Genomic DNA, 19,585 nt, shown 5'->3' with positions numbered 1-19,585 from the left:
TGATAATTTGATCAGTTACTCAGTACTTGAATAGACTTTTTACCAAATACTTTTTTTGCTCATACTGCTACTTTTTACTTTTACTTGAGTAAAAATATGTTGAAGTAATGCTACTCTTACTTGAGTATAATTTTTGGGTTCTCTGCTCACAAAACCTCTTCTTTTATATCTGTCCTAAAGCTACAAACTTATGCATGAAGCCAAACAAATTATATTGCAATAAATATTAAAAAGTCTTTTCTCCTCTTTTTTTTTTTTAAATGGAAGCAATATGTGCAAAGCTAACAATCTTGTTTAATATTTCTTAAAAGGAAATCTTCCTTTTAAAAATACAAAACCGAAACATGTAAACAGTAAAAGCTTGTCACGAACATTGGAAATGTTATAAGTGAAACAATCTGCCAATGGAACAAGCAGTTTTCCCATCAATATTAAGGAGTTATTTACTTAAAATTAGCTCCTTTGTCTTGCTGAAAAGTTGCTTGTAAGTTAGTTTTATTTCACTTCAAGTGAACTAAGATATTTGCACTAGAAACGGATGTTGCTTTTCTGCTCTGCGACAAGGAAGGGCGAGCATTTCTCTGTGAAGACTCTGGGCCGTACATAATTCATAAGAGATCCTGAAATGTCTCGCAATATCTCGTGTCTCCACAGGCTTTACTGTGAAACTGATTAATAAATGTCAGAAGACGACTAAAGAGCCTCATTCTAATATATCCAGCCTTGAAAATATAAACTAAGTGGCAAAAATCAGCTTTAAATGTTACCAAATAATTCAGAGTTTATAACTTAAAACTGAACACAACATTTATACATAAATAATAGAGGCTGTCTAGAAGAAAAGTTTGTGTCTAGTGACCCACTTTCCCTTAAAATCTCCACTTTGGTGACCTGAAGTTAAGGACAAACATTCTAACATGGGCCGTTACAAAAACAACGAGGGAAAACCGAGTACAACCTTCCTGCTTTCAATCGACGGGAAGGGAAGCTTCAAATAAAATCATGTCAGCAAGTCTACTTCTGCAAAGGCAGGAGCTTTGGAGTGCTGAAGTGCAAAAAATATTAGCAATGACTTTAGAGAAACATCTGGTCATTTCTAAAAAATATGAGGTTATTGAGTCAAAAATGAACTCAAAGAGTCTAATGTGAGGAAATTTGTCTTTACAGTTTATTCCTGTTTGGAGTTAGGTCATAAAACAGAAAAATAAACCTCAAGAAAGCCAAATTTAAAAGACAAGAGTCAATGAATCGCAACGGCTCAGTCAAAGTTCAGACCTCGAAATGATGGCAAATGCTGATTAAACAAGAGCAGCGCGGCAAAGAAAAGCGACCCAGACTTCTTCTTTCACAGGAATAAAATCATAAAAAAATAAATACACCACATTTTTGCTGCAAAAAGTGATTCTACAAGCTGCTAAATGAGGGTTTGAGGGGTTTACTTCTGAAACAGGCACGGAGAATTTTTGAATACTCTGAAAAACACCAACACAGCTACGTTTCCAGAATGAACAAATAAATCAACTTTCTGTTTGAAAGGCAAATGCATTCAGATCAGAGGTGACCCAACTTTTGGCCAAATGAGCCAAAATTGTAGACTCAAAATTAGTTGCAGGTCAAAGACCCCAATCTAAAATCAAGCAAAGTAGCCCAAGTACATTTTATTGGAGGAACAAAACAAAAAAAAAAGTCAAAGATTTTGTGACTTATCACAAATTTTAGAAAACTTGGAAATTTTCAAGAAAAGATTTCAAAAGAAAATGTTCAAACATTTGAAATTCAGAGATTTCCGAGTTCTTTCTGGTCATTTTCTGAGATTGGTCAAAAGTTTTTGGCAGAAATGTGCAACTTTTTTTCCTCTACAGTGGCCCTAATGCGCTGTAGCAGCTTTTGCATGTTTGCTGTATTAAAAGAAAGACATCTAGATTTCAGAATTGAATACATTTTCAGTAATTCGAACAGAATTTGAGTCACCATTTCAAAACATTTGCTGTATTTTGCCAAGTTTAAGACAGAATAAAAGCTGATTTGGGTGCAGCAAAGTTATCTTTTCAGTAAAAGTCTCTGGATAAATTTGGTTTTACTTTTTGTTAAAACTTGATCATAAAAACACAAATACTTTGTGTTGCACTTTACATTTTCCTGTGTAAGAAAATTATCTTGGTAACAATTTTTACCCTGATAATTTAAAAGTCTCATCTGTATCTAAATGCCAAATTTAACAGTTGGGGGCCGCATAAAATCACACCTGAACATAACCAGTAGCTCAATCCCAGGATGCATCTGGTATGCTCACGAGGTAATTCCAGTATGTTGGAGCAGGAATTCGTTAGGCGCCCCCTGCAGGACGTGGAGCAGTACTGCACTCCATTAAAATGAAGCACACAGAGGAACTATATTTACAGAATTTTATTTCATTATGCTGCAAACAATGACATCCAGATATATTGATACACAACTTTTTTTATTTTATTTTTTTTTACTGTGCGTGTATGTGCATTAGTGAGTGTATGCAAAGAGAGCAGTGGGACCACAGAAAGCTGGATGAAAATCCTGTGACGGAGCCCTGGATCGGGTTATCAAGGCAGAGATAGCAACAGGGCACTGGGCGATTCTCAGGACACACACACACATCTCATGAACAGATGAGCTGACGTTTTCCTCTGTGAAACACACTTTCCTGTTGGGGGCTCGTTTGAGATCAGTTTGGTTAAAAGAAGAAAAATCAAAGTGGCGAGAAGCTTTGCCTGCCATCGGATTGGATGAGGTGGAAAGATTCTCCTGTCAAAACATAAGAAAATACAGACACACCACAAAAACACAAAATCTTACCAAGTAGTAGTAGTTTCGAGTGCAAATATTTTAATTCACTTGAATTAAAACTAAACTAACTTGGAAGTCGCAACATACGAGTTTGTTTTAAGTAAATATGGAAAAAGTACTAGTTCCATTAGATTATTTCACATATAACAGGAGAAAAATATCCTATTATAAGCTAAATAATCTGCCAAAAAACTACAACAGGGTTGTTGGGTGACGGACTGGGCTGGGCTTGGCTGGGGTTGCTAGGTAACAGCCTGGACTTGGCTGGCGTTGCTAGGTAAAGATTTTGCGTTTTTGTGTTGCATGACGTCAAACTAATGCGATAAACTGTGAAGCTGCAACAGGTTTGATTATTTTCCTCCAGATTCCTTTTCCCCCATGAATGCAGCAACAGACCACAACAAAGGAGCTGTGAAATAAAAGAAAAACTAAACATAACCTAAACCCTGTCAACAGGAGGCGCCATTGGTTTTAGTGCACTCAGTGCACCGGCACACACAGACATTTACCCTTTGACCCAGTGGGAAGTCATGACAACAGTATGGAAATTTGTAAATCTAACAGTATTGAATTATTATCATTTATTTTTTCTTGTTTGAGTCACCATGCAAAGATATTTATTATCATTTTGAGTGTTTATGTGTCAGAGATTTGCATGACATTTATTAAGCGTACCCTACATCCAGAATAATTTACACAAAAAGGACAATAGTCATCTTAATGGGGCTGGATCGATGTAGGGAGGAGCGAGGGGAAGGTAAAGCGCATTGGTCAACTATGATTTGGAGTGCGAGAGGTGAAGGGCTGGACGTCGGGGCGGAGGGAGCTGAGGAGCGGCGGCTAGCATGGCGCGGCGGGGATCTTTTTCTTGTTTTTCTCTTTTTTTAAATCCTTGGAATCAGGGCAGCAGGGTAGGGGGGGAGAGATGGTGGCAGTCTCAGCGACATTCCCAGACTTTGACTGTCTGATCGACGCTGCCCGTAACCACGTATGGAGCCGTCTTGTGGAAATCTGCAACAAACAAAAGAAAGATTTAAACCTGTGTACAGGGAACCGTTTCTGGGCAGCTTCTTTGTTGTTACATTATATTTAGCTAGCAATGCATTGATAAGAAAATTTGGGCCGATAACCGATATTATGTGCATTTCTCTGTTGTTTTAACACTTTTAGGGAAAAAACCCCGACCAGAAACAGACAATGGCATATCAGTTGCTAATATCGGCCCAGTTTTATTTATCTGGCTGATAAGATAAATTAAAAAATTACTAATATCGGCCGATACCGATGTCAGAGCTGATACATCATGCATCCCTATATTTAGCATAATTTAAAAAAGAACTTAAAAAATTTCTAGAATCCTTGCAGGAATTAAAATAAAAACAGAAATCAAAATAGCACAAACTCCAGAAGCTAAAGTATGGTGAAAAAAAGGAATCCAACAAATTAAGAAGCTTTTGTTTGGCCACAGATTGCAGATAAAAATCAGAGTTTCCAGAAGTAACATACTGGTGACTTATTTCATTTATTGGAACAGCGAACCAATCATGCTGCTTTTCCACTCATGATGGAGGCGGGCCAAACAGAGACCTCCCCAACATGTACACCACTCTTAACTTTAAACAAGCCAGGAATGCTGCTAGTTTACAACAATAAAGTTTCGCCTAAAATTATTCAGATTTCAAATTTTGTTCATTCAATCAGGAATTTGTTACAGATGGTAAACAAGACAGTCATCTGTAAAAAAACAAAAAAAAAAACAAAAAAAACAAAACAACCCACCAACTATCAATTTAGAAAAACTGTTTTTATTGACATTCTCTTAAAAAAGTGTTCTTGAAAGTTACTTGAAAAATCTTGCATTACACCAAACTATGTCTCCTAATGCACCAATTTATCAGCCAACCGATTTATCAGCCAACCGATTTATCAGCGACATTTATTTGGTTCTGGGAGATTGTGATCGACTGATACATGTAAAGAATCTTATCTACGTCAGCAAAGACTTAAAAATCAGCCACAGTTCTCTGCTGCAGTCCTGTGAGAGGCTGGACCAACAGACCGGCCCGCCGGGTCATATCTGAATTCTTTCAGCTAACAAGTCACCTCACTGATGCCAACTCAGAAACTTTCTTGCTATATTTAGCGACATTTCAGACAAAAAAAAAATGGTATCAATGAATTAAATGAATCTCACCCAAAGAGGTAACAAAGTGTTCATGAGCAGATAAGGTCTTCATGCAGCGCTTGTTCTTGTAGTCCCAGATCCGGATTGTTTTGTCGTCGGCGCAGCTCACAATGAACCGTCCTCCAGGATGAAACAGTATCCCACGCACCCAGTTGTCATGTCCCACCTGAGGACATGAGGTTCATTACCCAACGCTCGCCCAGAAACGCCGCCCAGCGTCCTGCCTGCCACTCACCAGAGTCATGAGGCAGATCCCGATGCTGACGTCCCACATTTTAATCGTTTTGTCTCTGGAGCCGGAGAGCAGGAAGGGGCCAGGCTTTCCACTCTTTTTACTCTGCAAAACAGAAACACAGGCGAAGGGATGACGCATCAAAAACGGGGTAAATCAACGGGGTTTGTCGCATAATAAATTAAAACAAACTCAGTAATTTCCATTTGGATGATTTATCATTTTTCTCTCTACCAAAAACTGGATGACAAAAGTTTTCAGTCTGATGCTTTGTTTTTTTGAAGGACAATTTTGTTTACAGAGACATTGTATTTGTTGTTTTGTTTATTTATTCTGTATATTTAAAACATCTTCCAGTTCCAGTATTAAATGTTCATTAGAAATTAAAGTTTATTGCTCTCTGAGAATATGTTCTCGTATTATTATGACATCACCATTATGTTACTTGAAAACAACAAGATTATCGTTTATCACAAAAACTTCCAGGACAATTTCTTTGTTATCATTGCAGACCCACAAATAGATATTTCACTTTTCTGCTTTTAAAAGATAAAATATCAAAAAAATGTCTACAAAACTGTAAAATTTTCCAGTCTCATTTTATCAGGATCTGGGACATTAAACTATTTTCTGATAAAATGAGTTTTCTCTTTGTAGTTGCCTGTAGAGTCCCATTTGGAGAGCAGACACAAATCTCCAAACATCCCACCTTACGATGCAAAGCGACATCTGCACCCATAATTTATTATTGCAAAACCTGCTACTCAACAACGTTATCTTTCACAAAAGAAAGAGCACAGGCATCAACATATTATAAACACGATTAATTTGAGAAAAAAGTATTTCCAGGCATACTGTCTGGATTCTCATCTCGGCGTCCTTGTCGAAGGAAAAGGTGGGGTTACCTCTGAGCCTGTGGCCTCCAGGACGGTGGGGTGGGCGCTGTCAGGGGCCCAGGCGATGCACTCCACCACGTGTTCGTGCTCCCGCAGCTCCGCTTTGCACTCCTTGGAGGCGACCACCCAGACGCGCACAGTCTGGTCATTGGAGCAGCTGGCGATCAAAGAGCCGTCCTGGTTCGGGCGAACCATCCTCACCCACTCCCTGTGGCCTGTGAACGTCTTCACACAGTACCTACACACACACACGCAGCTCAACTTACACAAGTGCACGTCTGCTGTAAATTAGTTATAAGAATCTCTATAAAACATGTAAAATGAAATGCAAACTCACCCTGTGGCCACCTCCCACATCTTGATGGACTTATCTCTGGAGGCAGAAACTATGTGGTCACCATTTGGCATGATTGCTACGGACGACACGTTGTGATCGTGGCCTGAAAAACAAAGTTTCGCCTTTAGTCACTGTTCTGCGTTCGTCTTCATTATTTTAGGTCAAAATGGAGATTGTTACAAATCACCACCCTGCTGAAAAACAGCCTGCTTCAATTCAATTCAAATCAGATAACATATTTAGTTAAATGAAACCCAAAAACATCATTCATATGCAATGTTACAGTGGTGTCCAAAGTGCGGCCCGGGGGCCTTTAGTGGCCCTTAGGTTGATTTTGAGCGGCCCACCAACTGCAGTTCAAGAATGATACAAATTCCAGCACAAGGTCTTGATGCAGATGGAGACGTTTCATTTGTGATAAGAATAAAATATAACCAAGATAATTTCTTACAACATCCCAAAGTATCCAGGGGTTTTTAAAAACCAGGCTTTATGATAAATAGAACCACGTCTATTGAAGATGATCCGCATCCACATCAACTTTAGTTTATTAAAATTTATGTAATAAATTAAATGTATTAAATTAAACTTAAATTTATTTTATGTAATTAAATATATTAAACATTTAATTTAATTTATTTAATAAAATAATTTGTTAAATTAATTTATGGCATGATCTAAATCGACTTTAATTAAATTAATCAAGTTTAACGTATTAAACTTGATGAATAACCCGTTTAATTTACCGTAATTTAAATTCATTTGATAAATTAAACATGTAGAAATTTATTTCATATTTAATTTATTAAACTTGTTTGATATATTTCATTAAAATATAGCAAACATTTCCAATGAAAGTGGCTCAAGTCCTGAATAAATTTCTTCAGTTGAGCCAAAAAAAAACAAAAAAAACTTAATATAGGAAATGCGCAAAATCTTGTTTACATTTTTGGATCTATAATGAATAACATAACATTATTTTACAGCATAGAATTACTACTTCATTTGCTTGACATTATGTTTATTTTCTTCATTTTCTTTTTTTACTTGACTATTTTGGCCCATGTGACAAAAACATTGGACATCTTTCCAATAGAGCTTCCATATTTTCTCTTGGTGTTGGATTGTACAAAAAAAAAGTTCACACGTAATTCAGAACCCAGATGTGGCCTTTTGCATCTGCGGGCGAGTCGCTCTGAAACGGCGTTATTAAACCTGCAAATGTTCTCACCGTGCATCGTCCGGATGCACTCAAAGCCCTGGAAGTCCCAGAGTTTGATGCTCATGTCAGCCGAACACGAGGCCAGCAGTTTCCCCGTCTGGTCGAAGGAGATGTCCTGCACCGAGTCCGTGTGTCCCTTCAGGGTTCGTTCAAAGTCTCCTGCCTCGTAGTCCCACACCTGAAGGCACACAGGAATCAGTCAGGGACTTAAAACTAAAATCCTAAATAGAAAAAAAAACAACGAAAAAAGAACTACAAACTGCAACTGAACAGAGAAATCAGCCACGTCAAGTAAAAAAACCATCATCTTTGACATCCATGTTGGACCTGGAAAGCTTTTTGAGCTTAAGGTAAATGTTTTACTGTCTGCAGAGACTAAACATGAAGACTGATGCTTTAGCTATGCCAGCTAAAATCAGTTTAAAATCTGCACTCTAATCGATTTGTTTTTGTTGCAAAATCTAGATAAAGCTGTTTTTTACACACATGAGTAATATCACCTCTGCTTCCAAAACAAACCGACACTCGATTCAGGAAGACTGGAAAATATTGTTGTATGCCTTCTCTACATAATTTATGCTATTATTAAAGATAAAATGTAATTTGCTGGAACTGTCACAACATTCTGATCAGTGCAGCTACAAAAACAGATTGTGCCATCAAGCAAAATGTGTTTTAGCAAAGGAATCCAAAGACTTACTGAGAAACCCAGAATAACACAAGCACAGTTTTTCAGTTTCAGATAAAAACAAATTCTAAGAAATTAAACTTAAAAGCAGCACAGGTTTAAAAAGAAACATTTACAGATTAGGATCTGTGCTTTGGGTTTAGAGCAAACGAGACAAGAATCGTCACGTGTTCACATGGATGAGAAGTGACAGCAGAAAAAGGAGAAGGAGGGAGGAAGCATGTTAATGGGAGGAAGTGAGTATAAAACGGAAAGCAGGCTCAGATCTGCTGTGAACTCCAGGGTCAGAGCCGCTCAGGATCTGCTGGATGAGTTTTAACCACAGCTTTTATTATCCTGGATTTAGTCAGGAAAAGTCAAACACCTGAAACACCTAATTTGAATAGTTACTCAGTACTTGAGTCGACTTTTTACCAAATACTTTTTACTCTAACTTGAGTAATTTCTTAGACGGGTACTTGTTACTTTTACTTGAATAAAGACATGTTGAAGTAGAGCTTCTCTTTTACTCTGCCCACCTCTGAAAATAAATTAATGTTAATCTACCAGCTCCATCTTTAAATTGTTTTCATAAACATGCAGCACGTTTATTTTATCCGGTTACAGTTTAAAGTGAACATGCATGTAAAGATGGCACCAATGTATTCCTGTAAAGGCGCTAGCTTTGTTTGATTTATGCTGCAGTAAAGCTTCTATGCTGAAGCTGAAACCTCAGTGAAATGCATCTCATGTAGTCAGCGTGTCACCTGTACACACCTTGATGGTGGCATCTTCAGAGGCCGTCACCATGACGGAAAACACGGGGTGGAAGATGACCCGTGTGACTGGAGCACGGTGCCCACTCAGGGCGTATCTCTCCGGGGGGCGGGGAATCCACTCCTTCGGGTCTCTCTTTTGACCGACGGGTCCGCCGTACGTCATGTCCTCCTTCACCTCATTCAGCTTCGACTCCAACTCCATCACCTACACCAGCAAGGAAAGCGTCTCACAAACAGAACCAACGCTCGTTCTCAGTTCATAAGCCCAGGGGTGTCCAAAGGGCGGCGCGGGGGCCACTTGTGGCCATTGGAGCAATTCATGAATGACACAAATGAAAACTTTCCTATTTTCAGTCAGGATAAAATGATAACGAAAACCATGGAAACTGTTAAATACAATACAAAGTATTTGTATTTTTATAACCAAGTGTTTATAAAAAGTAGAACTTTGCTATTCCTAAATCAGTTTTTATTTTGAAAGAAAGCGACTCAGATCTTATTCTTATAGCTGAATAAATTTGTTCAGTCGAGCCCAAAAGAATTTTAAAAGAATTTTATGAGAAAATTTTATGGGAAAATAGAGTGTCTTCAGTCAGAGGTTTCTTCAAATTCACTGTAACACAGACTTCTACAGGAGGAATTTCTTGCCATCCGTCATCATCTACAATAAGAATTTGAATTAATATGAGTTACATTTTTAAATTTTAATTTGAGAACTAGATTCAATTTCTTTTAATACAGAAAAATGTGAAGTCATTTTAAAGTGTTGGCTCCATCCTTTTTTCTACAAAAAGACAACTTTAATTGCTTGATTTTATTTTAACCTTTCTATTATAATTTGCAAAATGTTTGGACACCCCTGGATTAAACATAAGTGTATAAAGATTCTCCTTACCTTCTTTTGTAATCTAATAACAGAAGTCCATTTCTTTTCCAAAAGCCCGGCATACTTCTTATCTACCTCTTCATTCTACAACCAAAGCAAACAGATTCTCAGAAAGGAAGTCCCTCCCATTAGAAAAAAACATTATTCTTCAATTTGTCGCTCCTTACAATATCTAATTCTGCTTCTTTCTTGAAGGTAGAATAGGCTTCCTCGTATCCATTGGAACGAAGATAGTCAGCTATAGCCCGATTTCTAGAAAAAGAAACATTATTAGTAATCTGAAGGCCAATTTCATCCCACTTACAGTGTGTGCTCTTTATTTTGAATATGCCATAAATCAGGTGAATGTCTGCACAGAAACCGTGACACCATTTAATGGACGCTAGCCGACGTTCCTCCTTAAAATATGGCAGACCGCGCCCAGGCAAACAGAGGAGCGTCGAGCAGCTCAACCCTAAATGTCAGCATGAGCAAACAGAAACGAATCACATTTTTCTGGAAAAAGACCCAATAAAAGTACAGAAAAGGTGTGCTGGGAAACAGTGCTGCTGCTGCCATGGAAACCATCGACTCGTCATGAAGGCAGAGCTGATGAGGGAGCCGGGTGGTGCAGCGAGGTTTAACACAAATACGGAGACACAAAATTATATAAATGCGGAAACAGGTTTTTTTTATAAGATGGAGGGTGAATATATCATGAGCGAAGTGCTAAATTTAGGCTGAAGCTTCTGGGCTTCTTTGGAGCAAACCGACTGTTGCAGACTACAAACTTTAGACCCTCGCCGCTTTAATTCAACTTGGCCCTCAAACAGTAGAATATCAATGGGATTAGCAGCAATAAGTTAAAAAAATCATTAAATATTGATTGTTTGCCGTCTGTGCTTAACCAGAGGTGCCGGTCATAACGGCGTAATGCTCGCCAGCCCCCATCCCCCCTCGCTTCGTTCCTGCCGTCATGGAGGTTATGAAATATTCACCAAGCAGCTATCAAGTGAAGCGCCTGCAGCTCACGTCTCTTCAGGCTCCGCCACTGATTTCAGATTGTTGTACAGCACAAGGTGTCAAACCCAAGGCCTGTGGGCCAAATCCAGCCCGCCATAGCTTTTTATGTGGTCCTCTAGAGTCTAGACTAAGCACTAAGTGTGCTTAAATATTATGTTGTCAAATCAATGCAGTTTTTATCCGCTTACTGCCAAATTATATCAATCAGTCCCTCCAGTTTCTTGAGTATTGTGGAAATTCAGGCAAAAAGAATAAATAAATAAAATTCCCCGCATTTTTTGCGCCAATAATTGGGATTTTATTGCAGATTTTTCTCAAAAATTGTCAAAAACTGTCTTACTTGTACTAAACAGCTGCCTCGGCTTTAATTGACATCTGATTAAAGTCCATGATCTATACAGCAAGTAATAAAAAGTTGCATTTACCGTCATAAATAAGCAAATATTTCCAAATTAGTATCACAAATACTTTGATTTTTATTGCAAATAAATAAATAAATAAATCACTAAAAGAATGACGAAATCCTGGAGGAGCTGAAAAGATGTTCAATAATATTTTATTTTAAGAATTAATTGATATTTTAGCAGTTTGCGAACATGTTTTATCAATACATTCAGGCACATCTGGCCCCTTAAGAGCATTCAAGATCTTGATTTGGCCCTAAATGAAAATGAGTTTGACACCGCTGTTGTAGAAGATTTAATTTCGCATCTACAGTATGGATTTCTGGACCGGCTTCAAAAGGAAAACATGCGATGCGCCGCAGTGCGACTAGCCAACTTGCAGGTGCTGCTGGTAATGAGCTGCAGCGTGCATGTCTGTTCTTGCTCACACGTAATCCTACTTATGATTGCACTCACAGTTCGTCTCTTTGTCTCTGTGACAGCACCATGGCGGCTGCTGTTCGCTCCCTCGCGGGGAGGTGAGGCTGAGGTGAAGCGCTGGGTGAGGAGGAGCCCGATCCCGCTGAGGATCGCAGGTGGCAAAGGGAAAGCCGCTCGGAGGAGGACGGCGAACCTGGAGGAGCTTCTGCTGTGCCGCTATGAGGCGCCGAGAAGGTTTACGACGGTCCAAATGTCACCCGCTCAGTCAGTGGGACAATATATCCGTCACCTGACGGAGAGAAGGAAAACGCTGATTAATGTTTTTAGAAGAAATCCATCTTTATTTCAGGAAGCTTTTGAGTTGGTAAGACAGAAAGTTGTGAAAAATGTATTGTTTTACTTTCAGTGGAATGAAAGTAAAACAAAAAAGAAATATTTAGATTTAAGTAGAAGGATTGTTTTTATAAAGCCGATGCTAGAAATGTAAAATCTTGAATCACAGAGAATTACTAATTTATTTCTGAATGTACCTATATAGATGTAAAATAAAAAGTTAGGAAGCAAGCATACAGCTCTGGAAAAATTAGGAGCTCCCTGCACTGAACCCCATTAAAAACCTCCTGGTTTTATTTATTCCACCAAATATTGATTCCTGAACTCTTCCCAAGTTAAAACATCAGTGTCGTTGTTTCTAAATGAATATGAACTTGTTTTCTTTGCATTATTTGAGGTCTGAAAGCTCTGCATCTTTTTCATTATTTTCAGCAAATAAATGCTACATGTTTGCTTGTAATTTCAGAGACGTGTCATTAGTTCATAGAATAAAAGAGAAATGTTCATTTTGCTCAAAACATATACCTAAAAAGACTCAAATCAGAGAAACTGATCATTTTAAGTGGCCTCTTAATTTTTTTCCAGAGCTGTGTATTAAGAGAAAAGTTAAGAGTTGCATCTTTCCTCCTGACTGGACAGGCAACAATCAGGAAATTCTGATTTCTGGTTTTCTGTATGATTTTTTTTTCTAGAGAATTTACATATTTAAGCTACATCCCAGCTTTGTTTTAATAAAAAAATTTAACTAACACCGATCATAAAAAAGTGCTTCCTGTTCTTAGTAGATGCATTTGTTTTGTTTCAAACAGAAAATGAAGGAATAAAAATAATATGATTTTCAGCCGATTTGACGATTTTCAGAGTTAATTCGACAGAAGCTAACTGATGCACTTTTTACAACCTTCAATCTGATGGATCCGTTTGGGAGAATCCTATCACTGACCCCCATGATGTGAATCATGATCTCTGATTTCTGCAGTGCAGAAATACAACAAATTAAAAAAATACTAAGCCATTTTCCCACTTATTATGTTTCACCTCTACATACATTGATGTTCACAAACAAGCGATGGTGAGACAGGTTAATGTATATTTTTGTGATAAGTCACATTGTACTCTGATTGCTGGACAGACTCAGTGATCTGGCCTTTAAAATAAATTAAATTAAAAAATCTCTGGCTTTCTAACGGACTGATTTATCGGCCAGCCGATTTATCAGTGACGATTTCCTTAATTTTGGGAGGTCGGTGATTTGCCCATTTTTACATGTGAAGCCGATCTTTTTTCAGCCAACATCTAAAAATCCTCTTCTGCTCTGCAGGGAGAGGTTTGACTGACAGACTGGCCCACCAGGTCAGGTCTGCACGTTTACAGCCAACAATAGTCAACCCCCTGTTGCCAGTTCAGCAACTTTCTTGCTATACTGAGCAACATTTAAAACAAAAGCAAAGGTATCAACCAAATTTGGAGTCGGCAGGTTAGGCTTTTTAAAAAGATCGGAAATCGGCCAGAAAACTGCAATTGTTGAATCCCAGCTAATTCACCACTAATAACCACTTCTGATCAGACTAATACTTTTTAACCAAACAGCTAAGGTGCAATTAATGCACGTCATAAATGTCTGAGTTACAAAAGAAGCTGGATAAATGAAAACATCTGCTGATCTTCCTTATATGACTGTGCTTTTATTTAAATTCTCAGCCAAAACAACAACAAAAAAAAGAGTCTGAAATATTTCATCCCAAGTTTAAATATTTTAATCCTGATTTTAGTTTTAGTCTGAACACAAAGTAAAAACACCATTCAGCAGTTGGAAACTTATGATAGTGTTCATTCTTGAACTCCAGTGAAGGTTGGTGCTGTAAAGCGCTAAGCTGCTTAGCAGCTACACCAGACAACACAAAGTCTGTGTGTGTGTGTGTGTGTATGTGTGAGACAGACCACTAGTCCTCCATACAGCTGACGGTGCAACGTAAAGGAGAGACGGGACGGCAGCTAACAGGATCACCAAACAGAGAGCCAGGACTTTAACTAGACACTGTCTGGGATCAGGTGATGTTATCGCCATGCGTTCTGTTTGCCGCAAAATATATCAATCGAAAAGCTTAATGGCTACAAAAATTGGCTTATTAATTTGACTTCAGCTCCCCTCGATGCCCAGATGTGATACGTACTTTATGAGCTCAAACAGAGTGGTGGGCACATTGTGATTAGGTCTGTCACAATAAATCAATTAAACCCAAAATAATTAAAACAAGCTCAATAATTTCCATTTGCATGATTTATCGTTTCTCTCTCTCTTTCTACCAAAAACTAGGAGATAAAAGTCTTCAGTCTTTGGTCTCAACTAGGCCTGTCGCGATAAACGATAAACCTATCGACCTCATTTTAATTATCGGCTTTATCGTCTCTTCCTGCCTTTTTTTTTTTCCCTTCTCTTGATGACACTGAATGAAAAAAGGCTCAACTCCGGTGCTCTCCACTGACCCTCCCTCCTATTTCATTAGTATAATGTCCAGTGCACACGTCACAAGTTGTCGGCCCATTTCCAAAACCTGAGAGACACATTAACCGACAGAAATCCTAGATATAATGATTCGATCGGGTTCGATCGTGCTGTGTGGTGTCCAGCCACACAGCCATTATTTTGGACTTGTAGCCCAAAATAATGGCTACAAGTCCAGTTAACCAATTTTAATATCAGGCATTAATCAATGCTTTATTAGAATCTACCTGCAATGCATGTGGCTAGAGTCAGCGTAAAGTCCTGACTGAGTGAAAATCATTATAATCTATTTATGTCACGTTAACGGAGAACAGCTGAAAAGTTACCGGGTTTATCAACTGCGGTAGCCATTTGGCTCCAACTCCTCTCCTTGTCATTTCTATATTCTTTGCACGAAATGTTAAATAAATATTAATGTTTTTTCCACATATCATCTCCGATGTCCGCTGGATTTTAACAAAATTTGTTATTGTGACAGGCCCAATTGTGATGAAGCAAGACAAAGAATAAAGTCAGGAATATGTGATTTATTCAAAATTAAAAATCTTAATATCCAGCAACAATATCACAATTACACATTTTCCTGATGTCATGCAAACCTAATGGACACTAATGGATGTTTTCCAGTATGGTTTTGGTTCACTCTCCATATTGTTTCATGAAAACTTAGTCATTAATAAGATTTTAATTAAAACTTAAATGTCTAAAATTATTCAAGCCACTGATGTGAGCTCTCTTTATAAACTAGCAAACATAGGAATTACTGAAGTGAGAACAGAGCAGGGATTTAGCTAGTTGACCAAAGGCCACGTTCCAGACTACTGAATAAACCTAACGGTTGGCGGCTTCAGCACCTGCTGAAGATGCTTGAACACTGAACTTCAACTGTCACCCAAAAACTTTTACAAATTAGTGATACTTCGAGTCTGGATCTTCGTTTCACTTTTTCAAATGGCATCAAAGTGTTGCAAAACTCTTTACCCTCACACTGACAATGTATCGTCAGCTAGACTTGGTGCTCAAGCAAGAGAACAAGAGTCATAAATAAAGAGGAAAAAAAAGGTGCAAAGTCCGATCTATGTGTCAGTTTATCAAAAGAAGGGAGCCTAAGACGTGCAATTGTCTAAATTAGAGTCCAATTCTCAGAACACAATGCCAGCACTGAATGTGAGACAAAACAGCAGCACCTAAATTCCAGCAACACCTTCATGTGACATTTGTTTCAAAGTAAATATTTTCTTTTGAATCTTCACTATATATATAAAAACTTAGGCTGTTCTGTTGCTAGAATATCAGCTCTTATGTAGCATAGAATTAAATCAATATATTTCTATGAAAAGCTGCCTATACAAAGAATAAAGCAGCACAGTCTCTCCTGTGTTCCTGCAGACTAGTCCAATAATTTGTATATCTCTTCTCTGATCAGAAGTACATAAACATACACCATGTTCTCTTTGTTTAAAATATTAAATAAAAACAAGTGTGCAGGCGAATAAAGCCACCTTTAGGGAGCAGTTTTAGACTGTGACATTACATTAACTTTATTTTTTAATTGCACTGAATCACACAGCAGTGCTGGTTAGTACCACCTCCATGTGGAGCAATGTGATTACTTCATTTTGAACAAACTACAACTCCCAACTATTAAACCAATGAACATGTTAGAGAAAAAGAAACTAATCTAATGTAACATCTTAGTTTTCTGCTTTGTTTTAATCTGCGACCAAAACCTCAAATAGATTAAGTAGACAATGAGAACAGCTCATACTTAATCTATGTCAGGTTAAAATAAAGTGAAAGGCTAATTGTCAACTATGATAGTTTAAGACTCTTTTAAAGCATGCATCATCCTGTGGTTTTGAGTCACATTTGAGTCGAGCTGTTCAGTTTGACCTCTAAGCTAAACAAGTTTCTGAGAGGTCAGGTTAAACCAGAAGAAGGTGTTTGTTTACAAACCAGAATAGCTCATAATATTTTAAACCATTATCTAGTAACCTCTGCCAAATTTAAACTTTAATCCTAGAGAAGAGACACTTTAAAAACAAGTCTTTCGCAAACAAAAATTAAAAACCATGTAAAATCTAAGTTAATTTACTGAATTAATGAGCATTCACTGGGTTATCTATGGGAAATGCATTTGCATTTCTTTACTGGATAAACATAAAACCACTGACTTTTTCCATCAGAGCAACAGATAGTCTTACAGATATACCTACAGAATAAACACAAATGGTTTAGCATTGATTTCTTCTTATGCATCCCTATTTTAAACATTTCCTGGTCATTTTACCATAATTATGAATCTTTAGCTTTATCATGTTAATCTTTGCTTCAAATTCTTTAATAATTAGCTAATAAGAGGATAAAACTGGAAGGAGGGGAGAGGAGATGGTTTTGTCTTATCCCTCAACAACAAACCTGTTTAGCTTCTTAAATTCAAGTACTTTCTGTCAAAAATGAAATTAGAGACTATGGTTTATTGCAAACTGTCAAACAGGAAAAGATGTTATCGGTTCCAGATTAAAGCTGTACAATCAGTCTTCTTTGCAATATCAGCATGTGTAAAAATGTAAAATGTTTGGTTGGTTATTATATTTCAAGTTCCATTCAACACTTTCATGGATGCCGATTTCCCTTAATACCAACACCTAAGCGCTGTACACAAGCTTGATTAACAGTTTTAAGACCCTCCTCCTGGCTCTGATTGGTTGTTTCTCACCAGAGGGGAAACCGAGTAGCTCGACTTCTTTCCACAAATTATCCGTCTTGTATTATACTATCACAACAGTGATTTTTAACAAATATGTAAAAATAATAATAAAATTTAAGGCTATTAAAGATCATAAAGTCATATTTGATAAGGAGAAATAGTGTGAATCAAATCATAAGAATATAATGTAAAATTAAAATCAATTTTAAAACGAGTAATTATGATTACTTCGTTAATTGAGTGAGTAATAAAGAAGTTTACACGGAAGAACTCTGAGATTAAATGGCAACCCAGGCACAAAATGGGGATACATGCTGTCGAAAGGTTGCATTGATCTGGAGCTGAGGATTAAGCAAGAAATGGTTTCCATTACCATGCATGTGCCACAGCAGACCAGAAACTGGCTGTTCAAAATTAAAGATAAAAAAATTTAAATACGGTAATACAATGAGATAAATAACCTAACCTGATGATAATGCTAATCCACCATCTTATTTCAGGAAAAATAACTAAAATCAGTCATTTCAAAAAATCAATAGAAAGAAATAAGATTAATTTTCAGTTTTATAGGCCAACAAATGAAACAAAATTGGGGGGAAAAAAGGTAATGACATTGTATATTCTTATAAATCTACTGTTGTAACTTATCTGACATTTAGAGCAGAGTTTATTAAAACCATTAGATTCTCTGTATACTAAATATTTAATGGCCAAAATACCTCATGCATACATCATACATATTTATAACTATAATGGGAGTGATCAATATTTTTATGCAAATCTGACATGTTGCTTCCATAGTCAACATGCATAACCCACCACAAACCATGCAGTGCAACAGGAGGCAACAATTCACATGCATACATTTATTTTCACTGATTAAAACCAGTTAAACATAGCTCAACTGTTTCTCATGATTTAAGACGAACTTCACGCTAATTTAAAATCCCAGAACCTCATTTAGTTGTGTTTATTTAGTATTAGATTTTTTTTTTTTAATCGTTTTTTTCTGAGCTTCTAGAGGCGCAAGGGCAACGTTGCAGCAGAGGCTCATCAGCAACGCCCTTTCCAGCTAAGGTTAGCTTAGCACACTAAAAACCAAGCTCAGCTGTCAAGTGTGAGCAAAAGATTTATATACAACCGCGGTCAAAAACACAGACAGGGCATCTACTCTCAAGAACCAATGGCTCATCAACATAGCACTGCTTAATAAAAATAAACAATAATCGGTGAATATAAGTAAATTAAGTATGAATAACACTGTCTGTATATTAGATTAAATACTCAGTCAAGGACAAATATGAGTTGAGCGGAACACAGCCAGTTAGGCTAACTACAGAAATAAGGTTAACTCTGACATTTTAAGTGTTAGTAACAAACCTAATAGGCTCATCCACTCAGAACTTCCAAAAAAGGCGTAGCTAACGTTAGCCACCAAGGCTCCAAAACAACAGTTTTGATGCAAATCAAGCACAGATGAAGAACATCACGTTTGGTTCTGAAATAACAAAAGCTCTTTGTATAGGCAAGTAAAGCTGTAAAATACCCACAGTCTTTAACTAGCTGCCTTAAACAATGACAACTTTGACTCTTCACTTAGCTTAACCTAGCTTAGCTTTCGGCCTCTCCGCCATTTTGAGATGGGAACGGGAAAGCGCAGACACTGCAGGCGATCCCTCGTCAAAATAACAAGTCTAACTAAGTGCCAAAACAAACGAACAAACACGTCTGCGAACTTCTCACTCACCATTTTACACATGAAGAACTTCATATTTCCCTTAGCAGGCCTGTGCATGTGCTTGGGCGTTGCGTGGGTTGACTGCGGTATCGTGACTTTTCACATCAGCCGGCACGGACGGTCAGATTTTCTCTCTCCCACCGCAGTCGCCCGGCCCCGGCTAACGGTCGCGATTGGACGCCGGTAGCGCGCACGTTGAAGTGGGCGGCGGCGCGTAACGGGCACACCTCACGCTCATGGTTTTGAAGGAAAATACGTCAACAGTTTCTATGGCTGTTTGTTTTCTTTAGAATATTGTTTTCATTGAGGAACATTTAAAAAAGGAATTCATTAAAACTTTCAAAAAAAAAAAAAAAGCTAAATGAAATAAAATGTTGTGAAAGTAAAATAAAGAAAAATTAAAAGTCTAGTGGGTGGATTTTATTAGACTGTTTTTTAATTATGTAAT

The 19,585-nt window shown here is 37.6% G+C and overlaps 1 protein-coding gene across 1 annotated transcript; it reads right to left on the bottom strand.

Annotated features, from left to right (window-relative positions):
- Positions 1–3,364: 3,364 nt before the first annotated feature.
- Positions 3,365–19,334, bottom strand: LOC106950038 (lissencephaly-1 homolog B-like). Its single transcript, XM_015036663.1, has 11 exons — positions 19,147–19,334; positions 11,887–12,139; positions 10,192–10,276; positions 10,034–10,108; positions 9,137–9,343; positions 7,702–7,870; positions 6,471–6,573; positions 6,143–6,371; positions 5,241–5,342; positions 5,015–5,171; positions 3,365–3,831 (listed from the first exon to the last, which is right to left on the bottom strand). The coding sequence occupies exons 2-11, from the start codon at positions 11,916–11,918 to the stop codon at positions 3,758–3,760; spliced, it is 1,233 nt and encodes a 410-aa protein (XP_014892149.1). The 5' UTR covers positions 11,919–12,139; positions 19,147–19,334; the 3' UTR covers positions 3,365–3,757.
- Positions 19,335–19,585: the final 251 nt, after the last annotated feature.

Source organism: Poecilia latipinna, unplaced genomic scaffold (genome assembly GCF_001443285.1).
Source record: "Poecilia latipinna isolate Pla-1442-1.1 unplaced genomic scaffold, P_latipinna-1.0 Scaffold375, whole genome shotgun sequence".
NCBI lineage: Eukaryota > Metazoa > Chordata > Actinopteri > Cyprinodontiformes > Poeciliidae > Poecilia > Poecilia latipinna.
This window is presented reverse-complemented; position numbering and strand designations above follow the sequence as displayed.